At 36.3% G+C, this 19,055-nt stretch overlaps 1 protein-coding gene across 1 annotated transcript in view; it reads right to left on the bottom strand.

Annotated features, from left to right (window-relative positions):
- Positions 1-14,664: 14,664 nt before the first annotated feature.
- Positions 14,665-19,055, bottom strand: part of LOC136866797 (nose resistant to fluoxetine protein 6) — a 117,755-nt gene continuing 113,364 nt past the window's right edge. The window contains exons 12-13 of the mRNA XM_068226848.1: positions 17,094-17,236; positions 14,665-14,940 (exon numbers count right to left, since the gene is read on the bottom strand). Coding sequence (XP_068082949.1) covers positions 14,665-14,940; positions 17,094-17,236 — 419 coding nt within the window. The remainder of the gene's footprint in view (positions 14,941-17,093; positions 17,237-19,055) is intronic.

Here is a 19,055-nt window from a genome sequence, read left to right as displayed (position 1 = left end):
AAGAGACTGGACGTCGTTTGCTTCATCGGAAGACGTTACATTGGAGAAGGCATCGAGGACTGTATAAACAGCAATTCAGACACTCGAAAAATTAGCTACGATTTATTTAGGGTTGTCCTAAGATAAGTGTCTTCATCCAAATTATAAAGCATCGAGAGTGAATCCTGGGCTATTTCTAAGACTTTTTGTTAGTTTCAGCTTTCTACAAGAACTTGGAAGAGGAAAGGTCCTTAGTTCGAGTTTACTGCAAGATGGTTATCCAGTTCCGCGAAGAATACTGCAAGTTCCTGTATATCGTCAGCTCCTCCATGAGTCACTAAACATGTAAGGCATCGGACATGGGCGAGACTTCGTTCGATGGAAGGTGATGTGACCACGTGCTAGGTCATCAGCCAGAATCCAGTTCACACCAGTCACATGAGTATTCTTTAAGAATTCAATTTCTTTCTATCTTTGTAAAATATTTGTAAGCGTAGCCTTACTTATTCATTTAGATTTCTATTAGTTTTGCTGTAGTTTGACTTTTCATTCTTCTTTCTTTGGTGAGAGGTAGTTAGAACCTGGAATGAGTGCGTGTTTATTCTATTAGTTAGAAATGTGTGTGTGTCATCGAGAGAGACCTTAACTGTCCTAAGAATTTAGAAGGCAGGAGAGATAAAAATTAAATGAACCCCGCGTTAATTTTGATTGGGTTTGAAATAATTTGAAAAATTATTGGAGACAAATTAGGACAGTGTTCTAGTGTTTTTCTTAATGTAGAATTTCATTCTATGAGTGTACGACATGTTTATGGGTTCGAGTTTGTTTAGAGTCATCCGAATAACTTCACACGACAGCTTTGCGAATGAGATTATGCACGGTCAGGAATATAATAATAATGAGTAAAAATAATTAAAGCTAATTACGGGCTAAAATGATTTAATAAGGTCATGAGTTTAATGTTAGTTATTTTTGGAAGGTATTATCGTGTGCTCACTTTATGTAAAGTAAGCCTGGGACATGGCAAATTCTCCGGACGGAGTATCGACGAATTATATGTATGTTTTCTGCGCTATTAATTTGAGTATGACTTGCAGATGGGCATTATATTTTGAGTAATAATTTATGCACCCATTAGAGTCAATTTTGGGAAGAGATGTGTCACTGGACATGATTTCTTTAAGCTTCAGTGCAGAATAATTGAGAGCCACGACATTATGATGAATAAAAATAAATGCCGCAACTCATGTACCGTAAGCGCGTATTCTAATATTTTGACCTGTGGTATAGTTATTCTACTCGCTTAATTGGGATGATTTCTGTTTAAAATATTCCTTGAACATCGTTGTATAGTTAATTTCTTTGTATAAGTGATAACCTTAATTCTATCACATTCTGAATTGATACCTGGGATGTGTGTGATAGTGTCATCTAGAGAATGATTTCCCTAATTTGCAGTAAATCCTAAAATTAATAATAATGGGTTAGTGTTCGTGTAAATAATATTATAATAATGCCGTGTACCCATGTGTGAATGTGTGATGTGAGATTTGATCCTATTCTGTGTTTTTTGAATATTTCTTGTACGATTTTGTGATGATATTTTTCATTATGTGCGTCAAATTTTTGACCGACTTGTATTATTTCGCGTGTCCGTAATTGGATCAATTTTGAATCTTTAGAAGATTTTATCGTAATTTAAGATTGATTAGGGCCTAATTTACTAAGTTAAAGTGAATAAGAGAAGGCAACGTCCGTGGACTGATGTCACGAGATTTAATTGTTAAATATTGTACAGTCATTTTCTGCATAAAATTGAGCAAAAGTTAGGATGATATAAGTTCAAGTAAAATTTATTACAAGAAGTTTAATCAATTAATAATTATAAAAATGAGGTAATTGTTGAAAGGAAAGTCTAAGGAAGACTTGCTAATCATAATTTAATGAATTAAATAATTTTCAATAATTTAAATAAGGAGGAGAAAATAATTATTTTCTTGTGAAAATAAGTAAAATCCAGAAGGGAAGATTTTAATTTAAACAATTTGATTATCATCATAGGAGAAGGATATCAGATATTATTTTGTTTTTTAATTAATTTTACAGTAAATTAATGATTCTTATATTTATTATTGCAGAAACGAACAGTCGTTGACAATTTATTTGAGCGAGATCCCTCATGAATGATAGCACGAGGAGAAGATGTTTTCAAGAATCAAACCCAGATTTTGTTAATATAAGTGTTTTCTTTAAAGGAGTGTTAGTTTAATAAATGTGTAAACCTATTTTAGTCTCCTTTCATTTGTCGCTAGTCCTTCATCTATCCCTGCCTTTAAACATTTCTGCACAGCCGATAGCGAACGGTCCACCACTGAGACCCTCGCTCTCCGGCGAGCTGAGCCCGGCATGAAGGGGGCAATATGTTTATACGTTTTATTGAAAATGTGTTTAAATTATTCTTAATTTAGTCAAGGCAATCTTGGTTTTTTAATTGTTATATATTATTTTGTACATATAGGTACCATTTATATATTGAATGTATTTTGTACCATCCATTGTAATTGGGGATATACCCTGTTATGGATGTATTAATAAATAAATAAATAAATAAATACATATATATACAGCAGATGTTTCATGACACAACCTCACAAATAATATGATCATCTGTACAGAACTACGTAAATAATACTAATAAATGGATGTAAACACTTCATAGCCATACCTCAAAAGTCATAGTAATGATGATAATAATAATAATCAATATTTGCATTATATACCCGTGGGTTAAAGAATATTGTTTCCAAGTTATATTAGTTCATTACACTTAAATCAAACTATACTTGACAATACGCAAAGCTATACGGGGCATGCATGTGTGTAGTGTTAGTAAAAGAGATGTCTGGATTTGGCATGCTTGTGTTAAATGGTTTGACGATTGTTTTAGAGTCTGCGTAGTTGACAAAAGGCACCCACAACTGCTTGTCATAATTTGTAAATTTTAAACTGTTATTGTCTGTGGAAGGTAACTCTGTACATACATGATTACAGTCATTTTTAGAATGGTTGGTTAACTGATTTTCAGTTCTAAAATACTGCAAGCAACCATTACATAGCCACTTTTTTACATCATGTTTTGATAACTGACTACAAACAAGTCTATTCAAATTTTTAATCTGACAGAAGTGACCATTCTCACTATCTTCTACGTATAGCAAGTTAACACAAGTGCCTTTCCTTTTACTTGTGTAATACAGAGGTCCTACTACAGATCTTGTGTCAACTCCATATACATTAACACTATATTATTATTAAGTTGTTCAAAGAGCTTAATGTCTTTTGACTGCACAGGAAATTCTATACCTTCTAGATTCAGTTCTGTTGAATAGTGTGGATAGAATGATGTTCTTTTGGCTACGTCTGATTTTGCAGGGTTTAGAGCTGACATCACAGCCCTTGCAAAACAGGCTTCGTCATTGTTTTGGAGGTTTACAACAGCTTCTTTTCGCTTAATCGATATTGGTAGCTCGATGTACGAGGATCCTCGCAGTGGATTGTACATATTCATATTAACCTCTAAGTACAAAATTTCAACTAAAGTACACCCTGATTCCTTCTCTTGAAACTCTTCACTCTTAGTTGAAATAACATTTGAGATATCTTTATACATATTACTGAAATCACTTGACTCACAACTATATTCTTAATATTAAATGATTTAATATCCATTATTTCACTTTCATCTGTGCTCTTAATATACAATGCAAAAAGTTCAAAATTAACTTTAAATAAATTTTGATCAGACAATGCATTGTTAAGAAGCTGTTGTACATCCAGTTTAACACAATTAAAGATGCTTTCAGTGCTTTACAACTTCTCACTAGCACGAATCTTGCAACTGATAATTCTACTTTTAAATGCACTGTCAATTACTTTGATGTTTGTATTAGCTGCAGTTCCACAAGCATTAATTTTATGCACATTACTTGTTAAGTGGCTCTGAAAATGTGAAGATTGTACAATAGTGTTACAGTGTTTGCATTGTATAGTTTGAAGTTCTTTACTATGTTCTACTTCATTTTTTCTGGGTTTTTACTACAGTTTTCTTGATCTATTTCAGTATTTACATGCTTTCTTTGCATAGGCTGAGGGCTATATTCACAAGTAGATACTTGAGCCTGCTAATGTACTTCTGCTATGTGGGCTTGGTACTTTTCTACATTAGCAAAATATTCCCTGCAAACTTCACTTAAGGCAGATGTTATGCTAGGGCGTTGTAGTTTGATATGCTGTGTACAGTAATGCTGTCTTTTAAATGTAGCCTGACACTGCCCGCATGGAAAATTGTCTGTCAAATTGTCAAATTGTGTGCAGCACCTTTATGCCTGGCATAATAGCTACATGTTGAATACCCCTTAGTTCATATATCACACTTAAACATTGTAGCCAGTAGAGATTAAACATAAGAGTAAATATTCAAAACAAAGTTGCAAAGTTAAATAAGGAAGAAACCAAGTGTTGACCAATAAAGGTCGGACATAGTTGCGAGTGTGAAGTTACAAAAGAATAAAAATTCATCAATAGAGATTAATCAAAAGAGTAAATATTCAAAACAGTTGCAAAGTTAAAATTGGAAGAAACCAAGAGTTGGCAATAAAGGTCGGACATAGTTGCATGTTTGAACTTAGAGGAGAACAACAATTAATCAATAGAGATTAGACATAAGATTAAAGAGTCAAAACAGTTGCAAAGTTAAAATTTGAAGAAACGAATAGTTGATCAATAAAGGTCGGACACAGTTGCGAGTTTGAAGTTACAAAAGAACAACAATTCATCAGTAGATATTAAACGTAAGGGTAAATAAACAAACATATCTGCAGAAGTTGAAATGGGAAGAAACCAAGAGTTGATCAATAAAGGTCGGACATATTTGCCAGTTTGAAGTTAATAAAGAACAATTCATGAATAGAGATTAAACTTATGAGTAAATAATAAAAAAATCCAATGTTAAAATAGGAAGAAACCAAGAGTTGACCAATAAAGGCCGGACATAGTTGCGCGTTTGAAGCTACAAAAGAAGGACAATTTATCAATAGAGATTAAACGTGTGTATATGTTATAAACATAGTTACAAAGTTAAAATAGGTTGAAACCAAGGGTAGACCAATAAAGGTCGGACATAGTTGCGAGTTTGAAGTTAAAAACAAAAATTCATCAATAGAGATTGAACAAAAGAGTAAATATTCAAAACATAGCTGAAGTTAAAATTGGAAGAATCCAAGATTTGACCTATAAAGGTCAGACAGTTGCAAGTTTGAAGTTACAAAAGAACAACAATTCATCAGTAAAGATTAAATGAAGGAGTAAATATTCAAAACATAGTTTCAATATTAAAATGGTAGAAACCAATAGTTGACCAATAAAGGTTAGACATAGTTGCGAAGTTTGAAGTTAGAAGAGAACAACAATCCATAAATAGAGATTAGATGTACGATTAAAGAGTCAAAACAAACTTGCAAATGAAAAGTTTGAAGAAACCAAGAGTTGACCAATAAAGTTGATCAATAAAGGTCGGACATAATTGCGAGTTTAAAGTTACAGAAGAACAACAATTCATCAGTAGAGATTAAATGTTAGAGTATACATTCAAAACATAGTTGCAAAAAAAAAAAACAATTAAAATAGGATGAAACCAAGAGTTGACCAGTACAGGTTCGACGTTGTAAGTTGAAGTTACAATGATAACTACAATGCATCAATAGAGATTAGTCGTAAGAGTAATGAGTCAGCCCTAGTCACAATGTTAAAAATGTATAGTGTGATTCAGTAATAATTATAAGAAAAACATACCTTATCAAGTATTAATGACAAGATTCCTGATGAGTAATAACAGACACACTATTAATAGCCCCGACTATAAATAGCAATCCAAAGTTCAAACGTTTGCATATTTTTTCACATGCAGACCAGGATGATAACATGTATGAGCACCTGGCTAAATGCATAAAAAGCTACATTCGCAAATTTTTGCCAGGTTAGTAATGCTAGCTGATTGTAGAAACGATTTTGCTGAGACGTGACATTGTTCGCTTCATAACACTTTTTCAGCATTCCTTTTTCTGTAGCAGATCGAGCTATTAGGTTACACTAGTCTTCGATCCAAGAAAAATCTAGTATTCGATTCCCAGTTATGTTGAGCTTCAGTCTAAAAGAGTTCCAAGTTCGATGTCTGTTCTTCTTTTGTTCGAGGGAGTCCTAGACCCGATCTCTGTGTGGGTTGGATATTTTGACTAGGCCTAATGTTACTAGCTTTACATCCTACTAACTGCTTTTAACAGTTTTTTGAGAAACAAAGGTGCCAGTATGTAGTCCAGCAGTAGTTCTTCTCCGAGTATGAAGTTCAATCTCCAGTCAGGGTGGGGACTGTTTAAAGTCTGTTAAGCTTACACTCTTATGCGGTTAGGTTAATGCACAGTCAGCATAACATTAGGCCTGCACTTTTATGTAGTTAGCCTGGGTATCGAACTTGTAGACTGTTAGGTTAAGCTTACACTCATATGCATTTAGCCAGGTGTTGAACTTTGAGTCTCTTAGGTTAAGCTTGTACTCTTAGGCTTTGAACTAGGGTTTCTACAGTTAACGGCCTGAGATCGAACCCAGGGTCTGTAAGGTTAGGCCTAGACATATAGCCAGCATAAGGTCATGTGCGGTTAAAGTTAAAATAAAAACTGTTCCCAACACTAAAAACCAACAACGTGTTATGCATCAGCTCACACACTAGCGTATTGGACTCTGCAGTCGGCTCAGCTTCGATTACAAAAGCAGATATAGATGACAATTATTGGAAGCAATGTTATTACGGCTTTTGCAGGGAAAAGTTGATCGTGCTTCTTCACCTTCAGAACCATAGATGAGGTCAGGTGTTGTCACAAATATCCTGTAAACTTTACCTTCATGCTTAAGTCATCTGTCAGCAATCGTACTTCATCTAACCAACACTGATGCGATGCTTGACATCGTCCTCATTGTGGCATTGGTGGTAATAAGAGATTTGGGATAAATGAACTTATCACTCATCGTGGTTCACATTGTGGTTCGTGGGCCAAACAACTCTGGCTCTGAAAATTTGGAGGACATGTATTGTGTCTTCTTACAACTAACCTTGAGTGTTTCTCTTCTGCAATGGTGTCTTTTGTTCTAAGACTGCCTCGACCTAGCGATGGGCAATGCTCTCGCTTGAGACTCTCAAGACTGACATCACAGAATCTCAAGACCGATTCACCTGTGCTGTGATCTGTGCTACGTCCCAGTAACTATGAACGTAAGCTTGGTAATATATCATCAGCAGTTATTCCGTGAAATAACATTCTCATATGAAAATGTGTGTGCCAATAAATTTTGTCAAAAGCCTGGAAACGTACTGCATATTCAACTATGAGTCCCTTAATGCCATTAAGGAAAATGAAAACAGAATGTCAATATCTCAAATGATTCACAAGTTATTTGAATTGAACATCTTAGTTGAATAACCCTGTATAATTCGTTCCTAACTGTAGATAGGATGTATACCTACCTGGATACCTCGCAATTGTTGTCAACAGGGTAGTTTCTTGTGATGCAGACGAGGTCAGATGTGTTCTCTGTGATGATTCTCCTTCAGTTTTATTTAAGTGCTGGGTCATCCCAGAAGTATTTCTCTTGAATTATTTTACTTCTTTTGAACAAACAACACAGCAGACTGTGCTATGTGGCATCTCTTCAAAATAATCCCACATCCATGACTTACATTGCGTTTTGGACATAGTAAAGTTATCACATACAATTAATCAGAATTACACATTACACCGTCATATACCAAAGTACCTAATTATGATGCGAATACTCTATAACATTGTAATGAATTATTTCCTTTGTCACCATAATGTTGGTAAACACAAGCACTGGTCAAATGGATGTTGAATGTGGGTTCTAATAAATTATGAGTGATAACTATGTACACCTACCGTAGCCGTCAGTTTCTATACTTAGCCTACTCATTCGTAGACTATTAAGATAGCTGTACAATACTGGAACACAGCACAGTCATCATAAGAGTGCTGAAAGTACAAGCTATTGTGATTTTTCTTACAAATTGTACAAAATTGTGTTGATTATCCTTCTAGTCAATACTCAACATTACGTCCAATTAAGATGAAATTTTAAATAGACATGTTTTAACCTGGCATAGGGTCATCCTCAGTAAAAAATATATAATACACTAAAAATATTAGACAGTACAGATATCCGTTGAACTGCGTCAGGAGATAACGGGATTATCACAACAAAAAGGCCTCCAATTCAAAATCTGTTTTAACGACCCCCACTTCACATTTTTAACTTTCATAATGTATTTTAAGGAAAACCTTTTTTACAAGCATCTTAATTGGATGTAATGTTGAGTATTGACTAGGAGGAATATAACACAATTTTGTACAATTTGTAAGAAGCCCAACCGTCAGTACGGATCTAACATGAAATTTATATTCTGTAATAGCTTTTGTCATTTCGAGTGGGACTCAACATAGGAGTGCAAAAGGTTTAAGTCAGTGTACATCAGAGATCAGCAATGGATCCAATTCTGTTTAACATTGTCACTAATTACTTGACATAGTCAATGCCAGAACTGCAGTCAATCTTGGTATACATGTATAATATCATTCTGGCCGGTGACACACGTGAAGAGGTTGAGGTAGAGATGGGGAGTCTGAGACAGGGTCTCGAGATTTCTCGAGACTAGCACAACCACCTGTTACTCATGAGATACGTAGGAAGATCTGTACCAAGCACATTGTTGTATAATCACCTTTCTTTGCCAATGTATGCATTCAAATCCCCTCCCAGCTGCTTCTGCATTTCTTCTTTAAAGACTTTTTCTTGTAATGTGCAGACTTCTTATATGGCATACTCTTGCACTATCTCCAAGTTCTTTCCTTTATGCCAGAGTTTCCCACACTTGTTGTGTCTGAGGCCCCCTTAGCATGTCCAAGGACCCCCTAGCCACAGAACATAAATTGAATTCAGTAAGCAAAAAACAGAATATTTTAATGTTACCATGTTTGATTTTATTCATATAATTTAAGACTAATATTTACTTTCCTTTAAAGTTTAACTTAATTTACACAAAGATACTTCATATATGCATAGAAATTATAAAGCAATGTGACACTTGGCTAACAATTAAAACAGTCTGGATCTGGAAACTTACTTCAGAAAATTTATTTGGTGCAGTTGTTGGATCAGTGGGATGGATGGTGCTGTTTTCCAAAGACCAAGCTTTTTGTAAGCATAGTCACTCTAACCGAAGATCAGCCTCTGCATTGTCTTTATTTCTATGCTTCATTTTCATTGGTATGAAAACAGAAAATGTACACATTCCTATGTTGTCACGAAGAGCATTAAATGCAGTATTTTATTTCTAGAAATTGTAGGGTATAGGCAATGCCATGGCTCCAAAAGTCGATCAGAAATGTGGAGTTGTGATACAGGGTATTCAAAGAAGATTCACAAGATACTTCGCCTAGTTGATCTTCCTCAAGGGAGAGCAGTGTACACCATGTTGTGTAATTACCCACATTCTAGGCACATTCAGTGACTTTCATATTGTTAACCCTTTGCAGTCCAATATTCTGTCACATGTTCCAACAGTCTGGTCCAAATAAATTTTGCACATTTTTACCTAGTCGGATTAAAATCAGACCTTTTATTGGTAACTATAATTATATTATAATGATTATTACCGTATAATAGTCCGACTCGTTGGCTGAATGGTCAGCGTACTGGCCTTCGGTTCAGAGGGTCCCGGGTTCGATTCCTGGCCGGGTCGGGGATTCTAACCTTCATTGGTTAATTCCAATGGTCCGGGGGCTGGGTGTTTGTGCTGTCCCCAACATCCCTGCAACTCACACACCATGCATAACACTATCCTCCACCACAATAACACGCAGTTACCTACACATGGCAGATGCCGCCCACCCTCATCGGAGGGTCTGCCTTACAAGGGCTGCACTCGGCTAGAAATAGCCACACAAAATTATATATACCGTATAATATATTGCATAGGAATTAGTTTCCATAATAATTTTCGTCATCAGTGCAGAAGTGAAAAGAAAAAAAAAAAACTGAAGTGGAGTGATGCAGCTAGGAGATGCCTGCGGTCTTCTAGTTTTCTGACCTGATAAATAACTTAGTCTAGGTGGCTAACTATAATGAAATGTTCCATTCCGGTAAACACTATTGTCGTTTTCATTCCCATTTGTATGTGCGGAAGTATTTTCAGCGTCACTGTTACTCAAATTATCAACACTGACCTGACAAGCATCATCATTGCTATGTGCCGTATCTCCTCATCCACCCCGGCCCATTACCTTCGCGCGTCTTCTTGCTTTTGTAGCAGTTACTGGAAATTCCTCTTCTGAATCTTCAGAAACAGAATATGACGGTCCGGGATCATTCCGTTCTTTTTATTTTACGCACAGGCCAGTCGCTGAAGTTTCACTTTCAATGCTGGAGTTCACTACACCTTCATCTTCATTTCCTAAACTCTTCGTCTAATTCAAATAAATAATCATCTTCATTTCTCTCTAAATAAACGTGCATACGTATTTCTTCTTCATTCATATTTGCCGCTTTTATATCGTAAATTCAACTGAGACAATTCGCGTTCACATATATACACGCCTAGTACAACACGTGTGCAGCACTACTCAATGTAAACACAGCTGACATGCCGCAGGTAACCATGACGATACACGGCTTCATAAATCTCGTATTATTTCCATGGAGATAACAGAATGGCATCCTTTGTGCACACAGATTTGCTCTAGAAACTCCAGGGATATCGATCCACCTCAATCAGGTCAAAGAATTTCAATAAATAACCTCTCAAATAGAACGAAACATAATGTCGAGGTCACCTTGACGTTGGACCGCAAAAGGTTAAAGCCAGGGATGACAATATGAAAGTGGCGTTATTATTGCAGACCCCTTGGACTATCGTCGCAGCACCCCCCCCCAGGGATCTGCGGACCACAGTTTAGGAATGGCTGCTTTATGCTGTTTTCACATTTATTACTCTGTCACTTATTCCCTTTTTTCCTCTTTTAAACAATCTCTCACCACTATTCCCATTCCATTCCTCATTTCCAGTTTAGTATCACTTCTCTCCTACCTTTCCCTTTCCATGCTGTTTTGCCAATCTGAGCAAATCCTATTTACTTCTTATCACATCCATTATCTCTTGCACCATCTCAGTCAGTGCTAATGTATGTCTTGTGAAACCTGGATGTTGAATGAGTTTAGAAAAGGGAAACTTAAGACAGCCCAAAGAAGTATGTAGATATCATTGCTGGATTTCACACAGAAATATATATCATTATATATATCATTAAGACATTATATCAGTCTAAAGGTTAATGACATTTTACTGAAATTATATTAGTCAAAAGGTTAATGATGTTATAATGAGCAAGTTGGTTGCACAACTTGGGTCGTTTCTCTGTTAGCTCGAATGTTTGAACCCCTTGCCGGCATCTCTGAAGATGGTTTTCTGTGGTTTCCCATTTTCACAAGAGGCAAATGCTGGGGCTGTACCTTAGGTCCACCATCACTTCCTTCTTATTCCTAACGCTGTCTTATCCCATCATGCCATAAGACTTGTCTGAGTCAGTGTCACATCTAACCAATAGAACAAAGAGAAGTTAATGACATCCTGAAGAGAAGAACCACCTTTAAATGTCAGTAGGCTGGCCATGTTGCTCATAAGAAGGATATAATAATAATTTCATGTGGCTATTTCTAGCCGAGTGCAACCCTTGTAAGGCAGACCCTCCGATGAGGATGGGCGGCATCTGCCATTTGTAGGTAACTGCGTGTTATTGTGGTGGAGGATAGTGTTATGTGCGGTGTGTGAGTTGCAGGGATGTTGGGGACAGCACAAACACCCAGCCCCCGGACCATTGAAATTAACCAATGAAGGTTAAAATCCCCGACCCGGCCGGGAATCGAACCCGGGACCCTCTGAACCGAAGGCCAGTACGCTGACCATTCGGCCAATGAGTCGGACATAAGAAGGATGACAGATGGACAAAATTGGTGCTGGAGTGGAGCCCAGGAGACCAGCTGAGACCCACCAAGATAAAGACCATTAGACTGATGAGAAAAATATTCAGATCACTGGATTTCACTGACAGAGAACTCCCCAAAACCATTCCACCTGAAAGGAACTTGGGAAGAACTATAACATGAATTTACAAGACTTTTGACAGAAATGGCGTATAATGATACGATGTGATAGTAATAACAGTCACCAATGATCTACATTTAGGGCTGTCACCCAGGTGGCAGATTCCCTATCAGTTGTTTACCTAGATTTTTCTTAATTTTTTTTAAAGAGGTTGGTAATAGGCCTAACTCCTCTTCCTATAAACAGAGTAATAATAATAATCTTAGATTCTTGGTTACCATAAGCTGCCTGTATATCAATTTTTATGTTCTGCTACTATACCATCTGACAGAAAAACAGATCTCTGTTGAATTATATATGGCTGAGTGCTACGTCGTTTTGTCTGATAAACACCAAATGTGTTACCAAAGATCTTTCACATGTCACTATTATACGATGTGGACTGTCGAATGGACTTTTTCCCACCCTTCAAACAATCTTGGCATTTAGAGGCCAGCATTCTCACATTGATCCACAGAGGAATCTACAAGTAAGAGTAAGAAGACGGAAGCAACAGAAAGGAGACAGAAGGACATGGATGAAAATGGGACAAACTTCCCATTTTCACACACAGTTATCTTCACATAGATTGGTTCTCTCTTCACTAAATTCCAAGCTTCTACATCCATTTTCTCACAGCTCCCAACAACTTTGTTTCACCTTTCAATGTTCACTGAGGAGACCATTCTTGTGAGATCTTCAGTATTCATGTGCAAAATGTTGAGTAAGAAGAAATTTGAATAAACATAGGAAAAATGACTAAAACCACTTTTTCTATGATTTTTGCCGGAAAATTAATTTGCAGACTGTTAGGAATGGAGCCTCGAAAGTTAAATACAGTAGCACTGATGGCAGCAGTGTGATGACCATATCCCCTAGCAGCTCATGGACCTGAAACAGTTCAGTTTACTTCAGTGATGATAAATAACTTATCATTACATTCTAGATAACAGACTATTAAACAACTGAAACAAGTAGAAGAATTAATGAAATAGGCAGTGAATAAGGGGATGCTACAGACCAAATCATCATCATCATCATCAAACCCTTTCAGCATGCCAGGTGTCCGCCTCCGTAGCGTAACGGATAATGTTATTAGCTGCCGTCCTCGGGGGCCCGGATTTGATTCCTCGTACTGCCAGGAATTTAAAACTGGCAGGAGGACTGGTATGTGGTTGAAATGGTACATGCAGCTCACCTCCAATGGGGGTGTGCCTGAGAAGAGCTGCATCACCTTAGGATGAGGACACGAGTTTACTTTACTAGCATGCCAGGTAGAATGTTTGTAACAGAGCACTCTCCAATGTTGTCTCTCCAAAAAATGTTTCATTGTTCATGACAAATTCCCAGTTCTGTCCTCTGCTCTCCACATCTTTCCTCAGTTTGTCTATCCATGTTTCTCTTGGTCATTAACTGATCTACTCGTTAGTCTTCTTTCCATATAAGTACATGGTATTCTTGTGCTATTCATTCTTTTAACATGCCCAAACAGTTCACTATTTTGAATGTATTGGTTTTGTATTTTAAATCTTCTATTGTAATATGCGACTCTCTTATGTCTTCTTTAAGTTCTGTGATCCATCTAATATTATTCTTACTCTTACATATTTTATTTTTTATTTTTCTACTGATTCTATTTTCTGGTGACCATATTAGATGGCCTAAGAATGATATTCGTTTCTTTTTCACTGTGCCAGTCACAGGTTCTATTTCTTTATGAACTGTCTCATTGGAAGCTATTCTCCAGACTCCGTTTACTTGATGATTTTTATTTTTTATTTCTTTAGCTCTGTGCAAGTGTCCAGGAAGTTACACGGAAAGGTGATAGCACAGCCAGATGACTCATTTGCTGAGAGAGATATTGCTTCATGTCCGGTTGATGTGATCTAATGCAGTAGTGATTTAGCAATAAGTCCTGCATCATCACCTCAATAGTTAGTTTAACATCTGTAGTATTGATAGTGTGCTTAATATGTTAGCTTTGAAATAGCCTAGCGTCTGTATGAATAGAAAAGTTATTGTGGCAGACTCTTGGAGGTATAGCAAACACAAAACCAAGTGTGTTTAGGATATATACAAAAATTCACCAAAGTCTCAGTAACAGACTTCCGCATTCATATAATTTGTCACACTTGTTCATAATATCACCAGTTCACAATTATTGACAAGGTTACAAAACATAAACAATGTTGTAGATGTATACGCATGGAAAAAGAAGTGATTTCATAGAATCTGAGGATGTTCTTATAGAACAAAACATGACTTCTATTATTAAGTATTTTTTGCAGGTATGTTCTGGTGCCCTAAGTGTGTATTTTACAAGTACTGTATCTCATAGTGTTCCAAGTGTTATAGTTAGTATATCGAAAAAAAAAAAAAGTTATATGAGTGTTGATGTCATGATCATAGCTAAGAGACTTTGTCTTTTACATGGAATTTGAACTAGAGGGATGTGAATTAAAATGTCCCACATGCGCTTGCTGGGATTTGAATACAAGCTGCCTTGATGAGATACTGGTTATCACACCACTCAACCTATTAAAAGAGGAAGTCCAGGTGTACTGCTGATTTATTGCTGCAAAAGCATTCTGAGATTGGGATGTGTGGTTGACGTTCTTCAGAAAAAACTCAGAAATGATGACCATGCTTCCAGAGTTGTTGGAAGTTCGTTCAACTCCTACTAGTAATCCCTGTACCAGCTTCTACAACAGAAAGATCCTTCTTGAGTCTGAGAAGACAAAAAAATCTACCTGAGGTCAACAATGATTTCTAAGTACAAAACCAGCTTGCAATCTTGAACATTTATTGTGATGAGTCAAAATCTTGAGTGTGGGTTTTGTAGCTAATGACTTCAGTCCTAGGATAGAGATATGCGAGTCAGCTTTCTCTGTAAAAATATAAACTGAATATTATTTACAAGCAAACAAGTCTGCACTTTATTATACCTATATAAACCTGCAGTGATGTAAAGCGAATCATAAAACAATTAAAATACCTTTGTAAGTTGTCACCACTTTTTATGTAAGCTTTATCTTTTTGGCAGCCTCCAAATAAGGGAAGTAGAAATAAATACATTTGAGGCATCTAGTATCAAAACCAGCCAAGTCACTCAAGGCATATTTTTCAATATGGATGAAAAACCTGTAGAGACAAAGCAATGATGGTCAGAAAAGATTTTCTTTTCAAAGTTATATCCTTAATGGTTTAATATTTAAGTTCCGCTGTTTTAAGAAATCTAACTCATAATTAACCCATCTTTTTTGTTAATTTAAATTTTGACTTGGCCGTTTTTGTTGCAATTTTGTACAATTTTAGTCTGTTTTTGTAAAACTGTATTCTTTTCAAATTCCAAACGCTTGTGAAAAAAGGCAATTAAATGAAAATAAATTGACATTTTAATTACTTTTCTTTATTGCAAGTAAAAAAAGCATTTCAGCATAAATGAGATAATAATAAACGAAGAAGAACATCATAAAGCTGAGGAGAATACAAAATAGGATTTCTCTCACTAAAAGTTTATAGTTTACTTAGATCTTGAACACTGTAAAATAAAATGATTGTCAATAATAGTCTCTTATGTTAATAGAATCATTATTAAGATAGGTACTGTTCAAACATACTAAGTAATATTGTTGTTGAAAGTCTTCAATTTGCTCTCATTTATAATACAATATCAGGCATTTCTCGTGGACTATTGATGCAGACTTCAGAGACGGTGTTGGAACTCTCATGACCAACGTAAGCTGTTTCACTTGCTAATATTACAGTTTTGTAAAACTGCAGTGCTGGAAGATTTCTGACGCTATATTATTATTATTATTATTATTGCTATGGTTTTTAATGTGAGTTAGAACACACACTCACACAAACATGCATAGTTAGATCATCTTCTTTTCTTCTCAAATGTGTTCATTTGAATTCTTTTTTAATCTCGAAAAATGAAGCATAGAAACCCATATTTTAGGTTTGACAGTTCTGCGAGGCTAATTTCTGAAAAGACAACAACCTAAAATCAACCTAACTGCTTCAAGAATCGAACGAGAAACTTCGATAATCTGTAGTAAAATAAAATGAAATATTATTTTTACCGCTCTCGTTTTTGTTGTTGTGATTTCCACTGTGACGTATCTCTTGTTCTCTTTCTGGGGGATTCATTTATTGATGTTTCCATTATGTGGCACAAGGTATGAAAGTAAATTTTTCAGTTCACCACTTGGAACAATATCCACGTTACAGCACACAATGACAAAATACGAGCACACCGGAAATAGGATTGCTTTGGCGCCAATGACGGTGAGAAGCCCGCGAATACGTAAATCAGTGTTGCAAACGAACAAAAGACAAAATATTATGACTTCAAAGAATATACATTACAAGGAACGATTTTGCCTATTGATATTATCACATTGTTGCTTAATGTAACAACACAAGGTTCCAGACAATAATGCTACATCATAAAGATTGTCGCTCGTTCCTTGACTTGGCCGGTTTTGAATTCACTGGCTGCATGACTTGGCCAATTATGTTGCACGACCGAGAATTTAGTGCTCTATAACATGAAGACATGGACGATTTTAAAGCATATTCTTGTTTCACCTGATAGTGCTATACTTCTACTTCAAATTGATAACCTTAACTCATTTTCGTAAATTTTGTGATTTGGCCGGTTTTGATACTAGACGCCTCATTTCTTTGTCTCTTATCTATTTCTTTTGGGTGTTTCCTGTTAGCAAGTTTATCGGGATGATGGCAAAACCCACAGATTGAAATTGAAAACCAAGCCTAAGAAAGTGGATAGGATCCAGGCTTGCGTGGGCCCTCCCAATATGTTCAAGCTGGTACCCTTGATACTCACCAAATAATAGGTAGTGAGGTAAGGTGCTGTTCTCAGTGTAGCATTATTGTACATTAGCACTACCAGATGAGTCAGGTAAATTCCATATGTGAGGCGACCAATTGGGCGAAACACTTTGGCAGATAACAATGAGTTTACTGGTCCTGAAAGAAAAGAGAGCAGATTTTACAGTCATTCATCAAGTGTACTTATTGTGTGCCTGACGTCTTATATCTTTGTTACTGTTAATATTGAGGCATATATACACTGCTCTCATTTTATGAGGAAACTTCCGTATCATTCAGCCCTTGGCTGACATTTGCTCCTTCATGTAGGATGCTAATCTATATATATAAAATAAGAGTTTTGTCTGTACATTGCTCAGAATTTGAAAAAAAAAGGTATTTCTGTATCGTTCATGTCCACAGTAACAAGGAAATGCACTTTTTTCTTTTCCGTAATTTCTGTCTGTCTGTCTGTCTGTCTGTCTGTCTGTATGTATGTACACGCATCACTTGAAAACGGCTGAAGAGGATTTAATGAAAATCGGTATGTAAAGTCGGAGGATGAGCCGCTACAATCTAGGCTATAAATCATTTTATTCACGCTGAGTGAAATGGTAGTTTAGGGGAAGGCCTAAACTTTAATTCTCAAATATTTATATTTTAAGTGGTCCTGTCGATAAACACTACATAACTAAAGTTACATAGAATTAAATTTCCGATCATTTATGTCTTATACAATTTTACCGTACCGGCTATGATAACACTGATATTCATTAATTTCGATTTTTGTTGCTAAGTCCACATCAACGCCGAGCCACGAGAAAATGGGTGAACAGAATTTAATGAAAATCGGTATAGAGAGTCGGGGAAGAAAGAACTGTAGTCTAAGCTATAAACAATTTTACTGAACCTGGGTGAAATGGTAGTTTAGTAGTTTAGTGGTAGGCGCCTAAAATTTAATTTTTAAATACCTTCGTTATGGCTCCTATAGAAAAGTACTACATAAAAAAAGTTATAGAGAATACAATTTCCGATCATTTAGGTTTTATTCAGTTTTACCGTACCAACTGTGATAAGAGTAGTATTTCAGAGTCGGAAGAAAACTAAATGCGAAGGCCTACAATATCGAAAGCGCATAACATTGATCTACAATAACATTACATTGACCATTGTTTGTTGTGATGTTCTTTGCCTCTTATCGTGCCCTCAACTCCGATAGATGGGATTACTCTTGCGTACCGAGTATAACAGCCTGACTCAGTATTGGCGGGAAAGAGCTGGGGAGTTAGAAAACTTTTTTTTCTTTAGCATGCCATTCTTCTGGTTCATACATTGTCTGATACTGCTGGTACGTAACACACTGGTTCATCATAGTATTCCAGCTATTCGTTCCCTACTCTGACGCACTGTTTTGAATGAGCAGTGTGCAGATTTGGCAGAGGCTCACTTAGTAATAGTAGCATGACCTGGTCTAGAATTACAATTTAGGCCTATTCCAAATTATAGCACTACAGTTCACTAAATCATTCAAAATTCAACCCTGAAAAGAGACGTTACTTAAGAAAAGCGTCTTCCTCTTCACTTTTATTAAATGCTACATTCATTTTGTTCTAAATTAGCAGTGAAGAGGGGTTTTCTCCTCTGGTTTGGAGGAAAAATTTGCCTCCAAGTCAGTTAGATTTTTCCGCCACCATTGTAGTGAAATAAGATTTTCCGACTCAACGGGTACTTCTAGGAAAGAGATTAGAGAAAGGGCATAGATTTGTCCACCTGGGACTCCCCGCTATTCGATCCCCTCCCCGACAAATCAAGGCTGTGCGGCTTGGCCATTCCAGCTCTGGAACTTTGGACTGTTAGATCGGCAGTGTAGTACTGTTCGTTAAAAGTGAGAAAATGCGTGGTTTTTCATTTGATAGAGTATTTCATATTGCTTTTAATCATGCCATTCCTACTGACGTCATTGTAATGACCCATGTTC

Source organism: Anabrus simplex, chromosome 3, assembly GCF_040414725.1.
Source record: "Anabrus simplex isolate iqAnaSimp1 chromosome 3, ASM4041472v1, whole genome shotgun sequence".
NCBI lineage: Eukaryota > Metazoa > Arthropoda > Insecta > Orthoptera > Tettigoniidae > Anabrus > Anabrus simplex.
This window is presented reverse-complemented; position numbering and strand designations above follow the sequence as displayed.